The 13779-nt window shown below is 45.3% G+C and overlaps 1 protein-coding gene across 1 annotated transcript in view; it reads right to left on the bottom strand.

Moving 5' to 3' along the window:
* Positions 1–4058, bottom strand: part of ptpn23a (protein tyrosine phosphatase, non-receptor type 23, a) — a 17162-nt gene extending 13104 nt beyond the window's left edge. The window contains exon 1 of the mRNA XM_050047895.1: positions 2858–4058. Within this exon, the coding sequence (XP_049903852.1) occupies positions 2858–2980 (123 nt within the window). The 5' untranslated portion in view covers positions 2981–4058. The remainder of the gene's footprint in view (positions 1–2857) is intronic.
* Positions 4059–13779: the final 9721 nt, after the last annotated feature.

Below are 13779 nucleotides of genomic sequence, written 5' to 3'. Positions count from 1 at the left end.
ACAGAGAGAGGAGGACACACAGAGGAAGACAGAGAGAGGAGGACACACAGAGGAAGACAGAGAGAGGAGGACACACAGAGGAGGACAGAGAGGAGGAGACAGGGAGGAGGACAGAGAGAAAACAGGAAACAGAGACACGTCTTCAAACCAGCTTCCTGTGCCCGACTCATATCTGTGTGCACACTTTAACAACACAGGTTTAAACTGCAGTGACTCATCTACCAGCTGATCTGTGACCTGGAGTTTAAACTCTCCCATCATGCTTTGCAAAGACTTCCCCCGCCCCTCCGTCCTTACAGGCTGCTGTAATGAGCTCAATAATTACTGCTCTGTAAATTAGACCTGATTATTTTTACAGCAAATTAATCTGTTGATTATTTTCTCCATTTAACTTATTCATTGGTTAAAAATGTCCGCCAGTGTTTCTGAAGCACTGCATGGCGTCCTCCACACATACTAAGCTCACTGGGCGACGGGCAGGAGGAAAGACACCACCTAACCCTAACCCTACCCCTCTTTAATTAATGAAACCATTAATTAAAGATCAAATCAATGTAATAGTTGATGACTGATCGATGAGTCGTTGCAGCTTTATTAACGAGGAGCTGATATCTCTCAGGACAAAGATCTGGTTTAAAATGGTTCAGCAGATAAAGACATGACAGGATGGAGCAGGAAGTAAATGACTCATCTCTATGGTAAATGTCACAGTGTGAGCTTTAACACAGGAAGTGCTTCAGTAATGTAACCTTTCATTACAACAGAAATCAGTGTGTACTTAACACAGTCTGACTGTGAGACACTGTTTTAATATCACACTCATATCGACCTGAACCAAACGTCAGGCCGTCCTGATGATGTCATTCCACTTCATTCTGTCATTTAAACACTTCAAACATTAAACAGAAACATTTCTCTCAGGACAGATGTGACGGCTCCTAATGACAAGTCATCACATCTAAAACTTCTTCCAACATCGCCGAGTTCACTCTGTGTGTTTTACACTTCATATGAGTGTTAATCACCAGCTTTAGAGGGATCGTCCGGACGTAAGGTCCACAGTCAGTGTATTACCTACAGCAGGGGTCAGGTGTGCCCTCAGTTTGTAGGAACAGGATGGAGTCTGACATGGAAGATAAGAAATGTCCTGCTGTGGGCGGGTCAGAAACTAAATGTATTTTAACCACCTTAAAAAAAGTCCCACCTTAAAATGTCATATCAGTTTAAGTGTACAATATACTGCGAGTATTTTTTATCGCTTTACCTTCAGACAGTGAAGATTTCAGCAGCTTCTATTCTCCATCTACGCTCTCATCAAAGCCAAACTCCATTAACAGAAACAGTAATTTTAAAACAAACTAACACACTGATGGAGGCAGCAGTCGACCAGCAGCTCCACTGATCACTGGTCACCACCACCACCACCCACAGCAGGACGTCACTGAGCTTCAGTGTCAGACTCCAGCCTGCTGACTGACACCTGCTGAAGGTAAGACACTGACTGTGGATAAATGTCTCACACACCTCCACCTCAAAAACCTGACCGGTCCCTTAAACTGATGGAGGTCAGACAGGTGCTGAACAGGTGTAACTGAGGGACGACCTCTTCCTCTGGCTGCAGGTGAAACAGACGTGTGTCTGATGTTGGTTTGATCACAGTGAACACTGTGAACCTTCACTCACTCTACTCTGAGTTTATTATTTATGAGAAGCAGCTTCACTGTAAACTTTTAGTTTAGTTCAACACAGTAACATAAAGTTTTGAGTTCATCAGACACTAAATAAACATGTCACATGACCCTCGTCTGACAGGAAGTTCATCTCAGTTGTTATTATTTGAGCATTTAATTCTTTTCCATATGATGATCAAAAAAACATTGAGTAAAGATTTGCAACATTTTATTTAATTTCTTTGAACAATAATAATTCATCATGGTGAGCTCAGGTTTCTTGTCTTTGGTGTAGAGAAATATTCTGAACCAGGAAGTGCTCTTTGTTCCACCTCAGCACACCTTTCTGTCAGACGCTCTGGTGTCCACGCAGGCGGGACGTCACTAACTGTGGAGACCGACCACCACATTAACTGTGACCCATCAGAACCACTGTGACACACAGAAACATGAAGCACTGTGTGACGGGTAACCGCAGTGAGTTACAGCACATTTAAACACACTGACCCACAGCATGCTGGGAAACTTTAGCCCAACACGCCACAACATGTGAAGTGCACAATAACAGTGCTGATTATTGGCTGCAAACTAATTAGGAGAAATCAGCTTTATTCATTTGAGTCTAATTAACTCAACACTTGTTGATTTAACATAAAAATGTGACGTCAGGCTCACAGGGATGATCACATGACAATCTGTGTAGACTTCACGTTAAAACTGTGTCATGGACGGACTGGAAACAGATCTGTGTGTGTGTGTGTGTGTGTGTGTGTGTGTGTGTTAATAATAACTGTCGCAGATGAAACAATCGGTGCTCTGTCCTCTGGCACTGATCCTACGTCAGTGACGTACCTGCTCAGGTGACAGTGAGGTCACAGTTTATTATTTTTCCGTGTATCAGGGCCGTGTGCAGGCCGACTCTGTGTTCATCTTTTATAAATCGGTTAATTTACCGGTGTAACGGAGGAATACCGACCACCATCCGCTCTCACTCGAGCTGTTAGCTTGTTATTATGAGTTAGCATGAAGCTAACGTTAGCAAACAGAAGGCGGTGGTCAGTTCGTCAGAGCTAAGCTAAGCTAACGTTAGCGGCTCGGCTAACCGTTCTTATCCCCGACAGACGGTGACTTCTGACCGGTGACCGGGGACTAACGGCAGCAGCCTGTTGATCCGGTATTAATCAGTGTTTGGCTGCCCTGTGTCGGTCTCTCCCCACCCAGCTCACCTGCCTGACGGACGGACTGAACTGGAAGTCTCCTGCCTCCTTCAGATCCAACCAGATCATCGGCATCCGGGGAACCGCCTCCATGTGTCCGTCTGCCGGCCGCTACGAGCTCACAACACCGCGCTACGGGAGCTAACTGGACGTTAACGGCTTTCCGTTAAAACAACACACAGCTTTCCTCCAAACAACTGTGTCATGGATCCATCTACACTTCTACCGGAAGCTGGGAGTGCCATGACGTAGCTCGTCACACGTGCCGCGGGGGTTAGTGGGAAACGTAGTCAGCTGTGCAGAAATGAGTTTCAAGTTGTTTTACATGTTTATAAAACTTTAAATGTTTGTTCCTCCAAAACTAAAAGATGTTATTTCACTCTCTGTGCCCTGAGGTGCTCCGCTACATGTTTATAATGACTAAAGTTATTTTTAACTTCACAGTCCTAATTTGATGTAATAATTTGTTTTTACTTTATTTTATCACAGCTGTTTATTTTCATTTATTTATTCTTAATTATAGTTTATTTTTGTTTTTTGAATTTTAAACTATTTTATTGTTTTATTGTTGTAATTTTCCAGCCTTTTAAAACTTTATGTGTAGTTGTTTCTGTTCTTTAAATTGTGTCATTTCAGTTTTAAAGCTGCATGTTCATATGATAGTGATATAAGTGTAAGTTGAATTTATATTTCTGTCCTGACTGGTCTTAGTGTGGGCGGCTGTAGTGAGTCATGGTGGAGTCACTGAAAAGCAGTTTACTGACATTTTTATTTGTTAAATACATTTGATTCCCACACTCAGTATTTAAACACACAACAACCTGAGAGTCATCTTCAAAATGATTCTTGAATGTGAGTATTTTGAATTTCTTATGAACGCATATTGATGCTGTCACAGATACACACTAAATAATCCTCACACAGAATTTACAGACTGTTATTAACTTGTGAGGACATCAGAAACAGGGACTGTCCTCAGCTAAATGTCCACGTGTCTTCTTTGTATTTTACTGGTTGATAAATGAGATTTGTGTCGTTACGGCTCGTCTGAAGCAGCTCTCATATCTGAGCTGACTCTTCGTACAGATCAGGTACTGCTAAAGGTTCAAATATTAAAATGCAGTCAGTTCAGATTGTACATGAGTGATGTCACTGCTTATTATTTCCCTAGTTTACTTTAATCACAATAACAACACAATTACAATGGTGGAAAGTAACAAAGTATAATTCCTCAACTACTCCAGGTTAGGTGTCATTTAGAGTCCCAACTGTGCTGCTTCATGTCAGAGAGACATATTTTATTTTCATGTATTTAACAACTGCAGTTTAACGAATTTTCACTCTGATAAAACTTTACCAGACAGTTCCTGTTACAGGTGTGTTCCTCCAGCTGCTGCCACCTGACATGATGCTGCTGCATCAACAACAACAACAACAACAACAACACAAAATACAATAATAATGTAACACTGATCATGATGACATCACATGTGACAGGCAACACTAATAATGTGTTCTCACAGTAACTTGTGAACAGACCAGAGCTGACACAGATTCACATTATCAATTAATCTATTGATCAGTTTATTATTTAGTTTATAGAGAGCTCAGACTTTGATCAACAGAGTCCGGAGACTGAAACCCTAACTTTACATGCAGTAACTCTTCATGTGTGAGGAGCTTGTCTCACACTCTTCAGTGTTGTTATTGATCAGTGATTAAACTGATTGATTGGTTATTAAAACTGTTGTTGCTTCTTTGTTACCTCAGCAGGAAACTGAAGCTGAACATCTGGATTTGGTGTAAATACTGTTTATTATCATTTTCCTCCAGCTGGCGCTGAAACATTTCTCCGACCTGTCAGCAGGTCGTCGTCGTCGTCGTCGTCATCCTCCTCCTCCTCGAGGAGGAGGTCCAGCAGTGCCACCTGCTGACAGGTGGGAGAAATGTTTCAGCTAATCAATAAAGCAGGCTGAGAGCCAGTGTCCTCACGGTCAGGATGAAACCATCTGACACACAGAGCTGCACATAGATCCATATTTCATATGTCATATTAAAGCAGAGCAGACAGACACCTGTGTGGTGCTGCAGCATGGAGGAAGTTTAAGAGGTCTCAGTCTTTACAGACCACATGAAGTCTGTGCTCGTCCTGTCGGAGCTCCACAGCTGGGCAGGAGATGTCTGCACATGAACTGAACACAGGATGAATTTACCAGGAGATCACCAAATCATCTGCATACAGAAGATGAGTTATTAAATATCACTGAACAAACACTCTGTGTTACGTTCAGCTGTTGGGACAGGTCATCCATGGACACATTAAAAACAAAAGGAGACAAACTGCTGTTGAACTCTGTTACAAACAGGAAGTAGTTCAGATACAGAAAATAACCCCGTCTAACCTGCACAGACTGATGAACAAACCAGTGAACAAGAGTTCTTATTATTCATTTAGTAAATCTCCACTGCACCGTGATGTTTAGTGCTGAGAACGTTCAGTGTGTTCAGTATTTGTATTAATTGAATTAAACGTATGTGTTAAGGTGCTCAGTGTGTGTCCTGTAAACTGAGAGCAGCAGAGTGTGTGTGAGGCCTCCTTTTTACCGTCGTCAGATTTTATGAGTCTACATAATAAAAATCCACGAGCACTTCTTGTGACTCTTATTATCACATCTATATATAACATTCATTTATAATTTAGTGCTGCGAGGCAGCGTGTACGGCACTAATGCAGCTTACTGAGGCTCTCTGAATCTGACTCTGCACAGGAACAGAGACACACTGAAGGCCGAACTCTGAACCTCGGCTGAAGTCACTCAGCTGTCACAGTTTACAGCTACAGTCACATGATCACCTTCACATAAATGAATAGATATGAATGAATATAAAATCAACCTGTAATAACCTGAAACCGAGTCACTGTCATTGAGATCAGTATAGGAGCAGAGACAGCTGTGGATCAGCTGTGTGATGGACAGAGGAAGACTCTTACACCTTCATCAGCTCTCATTACAGACTCATGACGAGTTTCTCTCAGCTGACAGTTTGTTGTTATGATGAAGCTGACATGTCGTCACCACGGACACAGTGATATTCTGGGTTTAAGGTTTACTGTGATATAAAAGTTTACTGTTTTCATAACTGTATATTTACTTATCTAGGATATCAAAAAAAACTGGACGTTGAATCTCTCTTTTATTTAAGGTTATTTATCTGAGTTATTTATCTGAGTTATTTTCTAAGAGGAGACTTTTTACACAAACAGGTTTCAGTTACAGTAATAAAACATTCTTTAAGGGTCATTCTGACTGATGATGACATCAACTCTGTGACACTGTGATATTCTCTGAGACGTTTATGGTTCCTGCAGAAATCTCACACCATATCAGCCCCAGTTGTGACGCTGCATTACAGCAGACTGATACTGGTTCTTCGCCAGTTCAGCTCTGGGCCGGCTGCATAAAGCACTTTAAGTTAAGAGTTACCTTTAACTCTGCGTTAAGGTTTCCATTAAGATAATCAGTTACACAACACATCCTTATGTCTTCTCCTTAAGGTTTCCTTAAGTTTTTCCCCTTATCTTGGTCTTATACTTAAGGAATTGTTTTCAGTGTGTTAAACCAGTGCACAGATGAGCTCAGCGACCAAAGTAAGGTAAAAACATGATGTACGTCTGACTGCAACATGTCTGAGTTTATGGAGCTAAATGAGGAAGATGAAAGACGACAATCTGACGGACTCTGAATGATGAGACATTTGGTCAGTTTATGATTTGTCTCAACGTTCTGAAGCTGAACTCTTCTAGTCCCGTTACAGTTAATGACCGCTCTGTGGTTTTATGCAACAGAATCTTTCAAATCAAACACCCTCAGCTGTCTGCTAAACACTGTGGTGAAGTTCCTGTCTCAGTGAGAGAAGGATGAGATGGTGATAACAGGTCGGCTAACACAAGCGCAACTGCAAGCAATCAAATGGTCTCCATGGAAACAGCAGAACTTTACTGCTGTAAAGTCTCTGTCAGTGCAGTAAATGCTCAAACATCGTTCCCTGACTGATGAAACCTTTTAAGAGATTCTGTGCAACACCCTTAAGTAATTTCCTCAGCTAAGGAAAAACTAAATCTTAAGTGTCAAACTTAAGGTGCTTTGTGCAGCCGGCCTCTGTATCTTAAACTAGCTCTGTTCAGGACTATTGGAACACTGGTTCTATCTACTGAACCAGCATGTCTCCATTACCTATTAATGGAACCAGTGGAATCAATGACATCATCAGCAGAGAGCGTTTACACAATGACATCATCAGCAGAGAGCATTTACACAATGACAGGAAACAGTAGAGGTAAAATCACTTCTGTTCTGTCTTTACAGAGATTTGTTTTTATCTACAAAAACAACCTGAACCATCGATCAGAGAAACCGCAGGTTGTTTGTTTAATAGTTTCTCACCTAACGTCTCCGTCGTCTCTCTCCCACCTGTAGAATAAGACACGCCCACTAATGTCATCAATGGTCAAACTTCAGGTCAAAGAAAAGCTGCTGAAAAACAACTGCTCAGGATCTGAACCTGTTTATGTTCAGCATATGTTGGCAGCTGACTCCGGTTTAATCTCCATTCTCATCCTCCTCGATCTGAGTGCGGCCTTCGACACTATTTCTCACCCAATCCTCCTCCATAGACTCTCCTCCATAGGTATCACCCACATCCCCCTTCACTGGTTTCACTCTTACCTCACTGGCCGCACTCAGTTCATCCAACTCAAATCCTTCACTTCACAGCCCTCCCCCGTCACTTCAGGTGTGCCCCAGGGTTCCGTCCTGGGGCACCTCCTCTTCATTATCTATCTCCTCCCACTTGGCAATATTTTCCGTAAATTTGGTATTCACTTTCACTGCTTCGCGGATGACACCCAGCTCTACTTATCCAGTAAACCTGACTCCTCTCTTCCACCCTCCTCCCTCACCCACTGCCTCTCAGAAATTAAATCCTGGTTCACCTCCAACTTCCTCAAACTCAACCCTGATAAAACAGAACTCCTCCTGGTCGGTACAAAATCCACTTTATTCAAAACTGACAGTTTCTCCCTCACTATTGACAGTTCCACAGTGTCCCCCTCCCCTCAAGTTAAGAGTCTAGGTGTCATGCTCGATAGCTCACTGTCTTTCCACTCACACATCAATAACATCACCCGGTCTGCATATTTCCACCTACGAAACATTAACCGTCTCCTCCTCTCCCTCACCCCTCACACCACGGCTATCCTGGTCCACAGCCTCGTCACCTCCCGTATTGATTATTGTAACTCACTCCTCCTTGGTGCCCCTCACAAATCCCTCCATAAGCTTCAACTGGTCCAAAACTCTGCAGCCCGCATTATTACCAGAACCCCCTCCTTTCACCACATCACCCCTGTCCTCCAGCAGCTTCACTGGCTTCCAGTCAAATTCAGAATCCATTACAAAATCCTTCTGTATACTTTCAAGGCCATTCACAACCTCGCCCCCCCCTACCTGTCTGATCTCCTCCACATCGCCACCCCCTCTCGCTCCCTCAGGTCGTCCTCCTCCCTCCATCTCTCTGTGCCCTCCGCCCGGCTCAGCACCATGGGGAGCAGAGCTTTCAGTCGCTCTGCTCCCAAACTCTGGAACTCTCTCCCCCCGGACCTCAGAAACATGGACTCTCTACCCCATTTCAAATCACAACTCAAAACCCATCTGTTCCAAATTGCATATTCCCTTTAATTGCCCACATCCATTTTTACTTTGTGTCACTCTTGTCTGTTGTTTTTTATTTATTTTAATTGTGATTTAATTGTGTTTTTAATGCTCTGTAAGTGTCCTTGAGTGTTGAGAAAGGCGCTTTTTAAATAAAATGTATTATTATTATTATTATTATTATTATGTCTCGTCAACATGCTCCCAACACAGTTACCTATGACTGCACCTCCACCTGCACCTCCACCTGCACCTCCACCTGCACCTGCACCTGCACCTGCACCTGCACCTGCACCTGCACCCGCACCTTCACCTCCACCTGCACCTGCACCTGCACCTCCACCTCCACCTGCACCTGCACCTGCACCTGTACCTGCACCCGCACCTGCACCTCCACCTCCACCTGCACCTGCACCTACACCTTCACCTCCACCTGCACCTGCACCTGCACCCGCACCTCCATCTGCACCTGCACCCGCACCTCCATCTGCAACAAGAAGTAGAAGAACACAAAGTGCTGCTGTAAAGATGGAGGCAGGCTGTGGTCTGAAATATGACTGGAAGATAAAGGTCCAGTCAGAGCATCCTGTGTTTGATGTGGAAACAGTTGTGTGTGTGCATGTGTGTGTGTGTGTGTGTGTGTGTGATTATTAAACTCTTTACTGATCAAACCTGTCTGACATCTTATACACATTCTGACATGTGTTTTACAACATGTAACACATCATAAACATGACTGTCTGATTGTCAAATGTCTTCCTGTCAGACACTTGTCCTCCCTGTTGTTGTCTTCCTTGTCTGTCCACCAGGGGGCGCCGTGCGTCTGTGCAGAACGCCACAGAGCTGCTGAGGATGATGTCGCTGCACTGGCGGCTCAGCACGGCCACAGGGAGGAGGCTGAGCTCCTGCTGAGGGACGACCTTTGACATCACCATGGAGACCAGTGACACAGAGCTGATGATACTGCTACAGGTGGACAGACGAGGGGGACAAACAGGAATGAGATGAGAGGAGTCAGACAGACAGATGAAGGACAGAGACACAAGGACAGATGAAGACAGACACAAATGGGGACAAAAGGACAGACAGAGAAAGAGAGACATGATGAGGATGATGAGGGGAGGGAGAGGGAAAAAAACTGACGATGGATACAAGGATGACCAGCTGAGGCTGAGACGTGCAGGGAGGAGGACAGACCAGGGTGTCTCTGTCTCTGTTGGTGTGTCTTCAGTCCCTCAGGCTGTGGAGACAGAGGACAGAGGCAGACGATGACCGAGCAGTTTTCAGCCACAGCAGGTACAGATGAGGACGAGGAGGAGATGGACCGACAGATGAAGATGAAGACGAGATGGACAGACAGATGAAGATGAAGAGGAGATGGACAGACAGATGAAGATGAAGACGAGATGGACCGACAGATGAAGATGAAGATGAGATGGACAGACAGATGAAGATGAAGAGGAGATGGACCGACAGATGAAGATGAAGAGGAGATGGACAGACAGATGAAGATGAAGAGGAGATGGACAGACAGATGAAGATGAGGAGGAGATGGACAGACAGATGGACAGACAGATGAAGATGAGGAGGAGATGGACAGACAGACACACGAAGAATCAGAGGAAACTAACAAAAGGTCAAATGAAGTGTGAGACTGCAGACGTGTCTCACTGCGTCCCTGTGATTTCAAAAAGGCGTCTGATGTGTCTACGTGTCTGACTCTGTCCGCTGTTGCCATGGTTTCAGTGTCCATGCAGCCGCTCTCTGTCAGACAGCCATGTTGGAAACACTTCCTGTGGCGTCAGACACCATTTCACACAGATGATGGGATTAGACCTCGTCTTCAAAGACCCCACACTGAGTCTGTGGTTAAAGGGACAGAGGGGCATGTCCCCACTGTGGACAGACATGAAGCTGTCCCCGTCTCTGTCACAGAGCTTCAGTTCCTGTCTTCACATCACAAACATCTCTGACCATCATTAGACGTTTGTCTTCACATTGTGGACGGACAGATGGACAGATGGACAGGTGGACATAAGGACAGATGGACAGATGGATATACGGACAGACGGACAGATGGACAGATGGACAGACAGCCTGCAAACATGTCTCCAGTCTGGTCTCTTGGTGAGGTGGAGGAATAAGGAAAGTGTGGATGTGGAGGCAGACATGTTTCCTCCTGAGGTCTGTGATGTAACTCAGGTGAGTGTGAACCTTCAGGTGCTGCGTAGGAGTGTCAGCTTTAGATAACTCGTCTCATGAGACCGAGAAGAGCCTGGAGCTGAAGCAGCTGAGTGACCCGTACAGACCGACTCTGACACATCACACACACTGTGGAGAGGAGAGTGTGTGAGGGGGCGGAGTCACCTGCAGGAGGAAGGTAACATCATCATCCTGCTGCTGCTGCTGCTGAGCTCCACGCAGTCACAACTGAAACTACTAAAAACATCCATAAAATATTGACTCTGTTTCTGTCACATCAGGTCTGCAGGTAAAATGATGACATCATCATAAACGATCAAACCTCAGGCGACACCATCACAATTTATCCTCCACTAACCACAGTGGTTAGTGACACAGTGTTGGACCGTCGTTCAGCTTCACCTGAGACTCCTCACCTGAGACTCTTCACCTGAGACTCCTCACCTGAGAGTCCTCACCTGAGACTCCTCACCTGAGACTCCTCACCTGAGACTCTACACGGAGTCAGAGCACCTGGAGCAAACCCACGCTGACACAGGGAGAACATGTCAGAGCACCTGGAGGAAACCCACGCTGACTGATAACTTTTTCAAACTGAGGAAGACTTTGGTGAGTGAATCTGCATGTTTTCTTATATCTGGCAGGTTCTGTATCACACAGTGAGTCTCAGTTCAGGTTGTGTTTCTGGGATCAGACTGAGTAGAGTCTGAGGTGTGGTCTCAGCTGAAATCTGTAAAGTCATCATTCTCTGTTGTAACCTTGTGTTTCTGTGGGGGGAGGGTCACACAGCGGTCAGAGATAATCACAGTCAGAGCTGTGGATGCTTTGATTTCCATGGTTACCTTCAGTCAGCTGATAGCAGCTCTGTGATCAGACTTGGACCCTCCACCAGAACACAGCGTCTCTTATCTCCTCAGGGAATCAAACCTGTGACCTTACTGTTTCTGTACAGCATCCGTCCACTCAGCTGTCTGAATGAGACACATCAGGAGTCCAACAGGAAGGGTCTGACTGCAGGGAGGGAAGAGGAGAGACGAGGAGAGAAGAGGAGGAAAGATGAGGGGGAGATGAGGAGGAGAGACGAGGACAGACGAGGGACAGACAAGGAGAGACGAGGGAGAGACAAGGAGAGACGAGGAGGAGAGACGAGGAGGAGACAAGGAGAGACAAGGAGAGACGAGGGGAGAGACAATGAGAGACGACGGGGAGACAAGGAGAGACGAGGAGGAGAGACAAGGGGAGAGACAAGGAGAGACGAGGGAGAGACAAGGAGAGACGAGGAGGAGAGACGAGGAGGAGACAAGGAGAGACAAGGAGAGACGAGGAGGAGAGACAAGGGGAGAGACAAGGAGAGACGAGGGAGAGACAAGGAGAGACGAGGAGGAGAGACGAGGAGGAGACAAGGAGAGACAAGGAGAGACGAGGGAGAGACGAGGGGGAGACGAGGGAGAGACAAGGAGAGACGAGGGAGAGACGAGGGGGAGACGAGGGAGAGACGAGGGAGAGACAAGGAGAGACAAGGGAGAGACGAGGGGGAGACGAGGGAGAGACAAGGAGAGACGAGGGAGAGACGAGGGGGAGACGAGGGAGAGACAAGGGGAGTGTGTTTTTGTCTCTGAGACAATATAAATGTGTACATGTGTCACAATAATCACAGACACAGTCTTTAAGTTGTGTTCAGTGGTTTCTGAGTTTAAGAAATAAAATGTGAAACATTTAATGTTTTATATCTGGAAACAATTTAAATCTTGACTCGTGTCTTCATTAAAATCTAAACACGAGGAGTGATTCTGATGATTCATCTTGTTTATGTCGAGCAGCCAGTGGAGCCATTGATCCTGCAGCTGGTCACCAGTAATGACTGTCATTATACTGGGCAGCTCCCATTGGCCATCAGCAGGACTCACTCAGCTCTCAGTGAAACCCTTCAGCGGCTGTCTTCCTCCTCTGATGAAGGAGACTGACCCTCGTCTTCCTCAATCAGCTGCCTGTCATTTTCAGAAGTGATTTCAGAATGTAGTTTGAACAGCACTTCCTGTCCGGGCTTCTCGCTGCACTGTAGAGCTTTGAAGTCCTGACATCACCTGGCGGCGGCCCTCAGGCGGCCCCTCAGAGACCAGGACTGACAGCAGCTCATCAGTTGGCGCCCTGAGGCTCCAAACAACCCGCCTGATGTCATCACTCGTCTTTAAACGCAGCATGAAAACTCTTCTTTTTACTGGTTTCATCTGTATGTGAGATCTCTATCCATCCCCTGATATGATCCAACAGACCTCTATCCCATAATAATACCACAGAGGTCAGTAGTTTCTACCCTCTGACACCACCCACAGGAGCATGTGCTACATTACAGCCCCAACATGTCTTCAAACTACCAAGACCACACATCTGACCACCTGCGGTTTAAACACATGGTCGGTTCAGGATCAGAGTCTGATTTAGACTGGTGACTATACAGCCACCACTCGGCTTGACGTGCTGACGTACTGCGGTAAGCGTGTTGTGTCATTTCTGGTGTTTCTGTGACAGCGCCTCTGTGCTGCTCTAGTGAACTCTCCCTGCTTGCTTTCTGCTTTTTCCTCACTTCAGCTGCTTAACATCTGATTCAAGTCTTAACCCACACTAGTTCTGTTTAAGCACTAATAGCTCTCCTCCTTTATGACTTTCTTGCTAATCTTAGCTGTTGTTTGCACGTTACTAGCTGCTCTTTCTTGCTCGGTGTGCCAGATGTTTAGCTATGCCTCTGCCTCCTTTAGCGACAGTGGTAATTGTAACAAGTGTAGTTTATTTGCTGCGTTGGAGGCGAGGCTACCTCGTTTATTTCATTATTAGACTCCATTGGCTTCAGTCAGGGTGTACATGAACCCACTCACTGTTTTAACCATACCCTCGATCTAGTTCTGACGTATGGAATTGAAATTGATAACCTAAAAGTCTTTCCACAGAATCCCTCGCTATCGGATCATTATTTGATTACTT

The sequence above is a fragment of the Epinephelus moara genome, chromosome 6 (genome assembly GCF_006386435.1).
Source record: "Epinephelus moara isolate mb chromosome 6, YSFRI_EMoa_1.0, whole genome shotgun sequence".
Taxonomy (NCBI): Eukaryota; Metazoa; Chordata; class Actinopteri; order Perciformes; family Serranidae; genus Epinephelus; species Epinephelus moara.
This window is presented reverse-complemented; position numbering and strand designations above follow the sequence as displayed.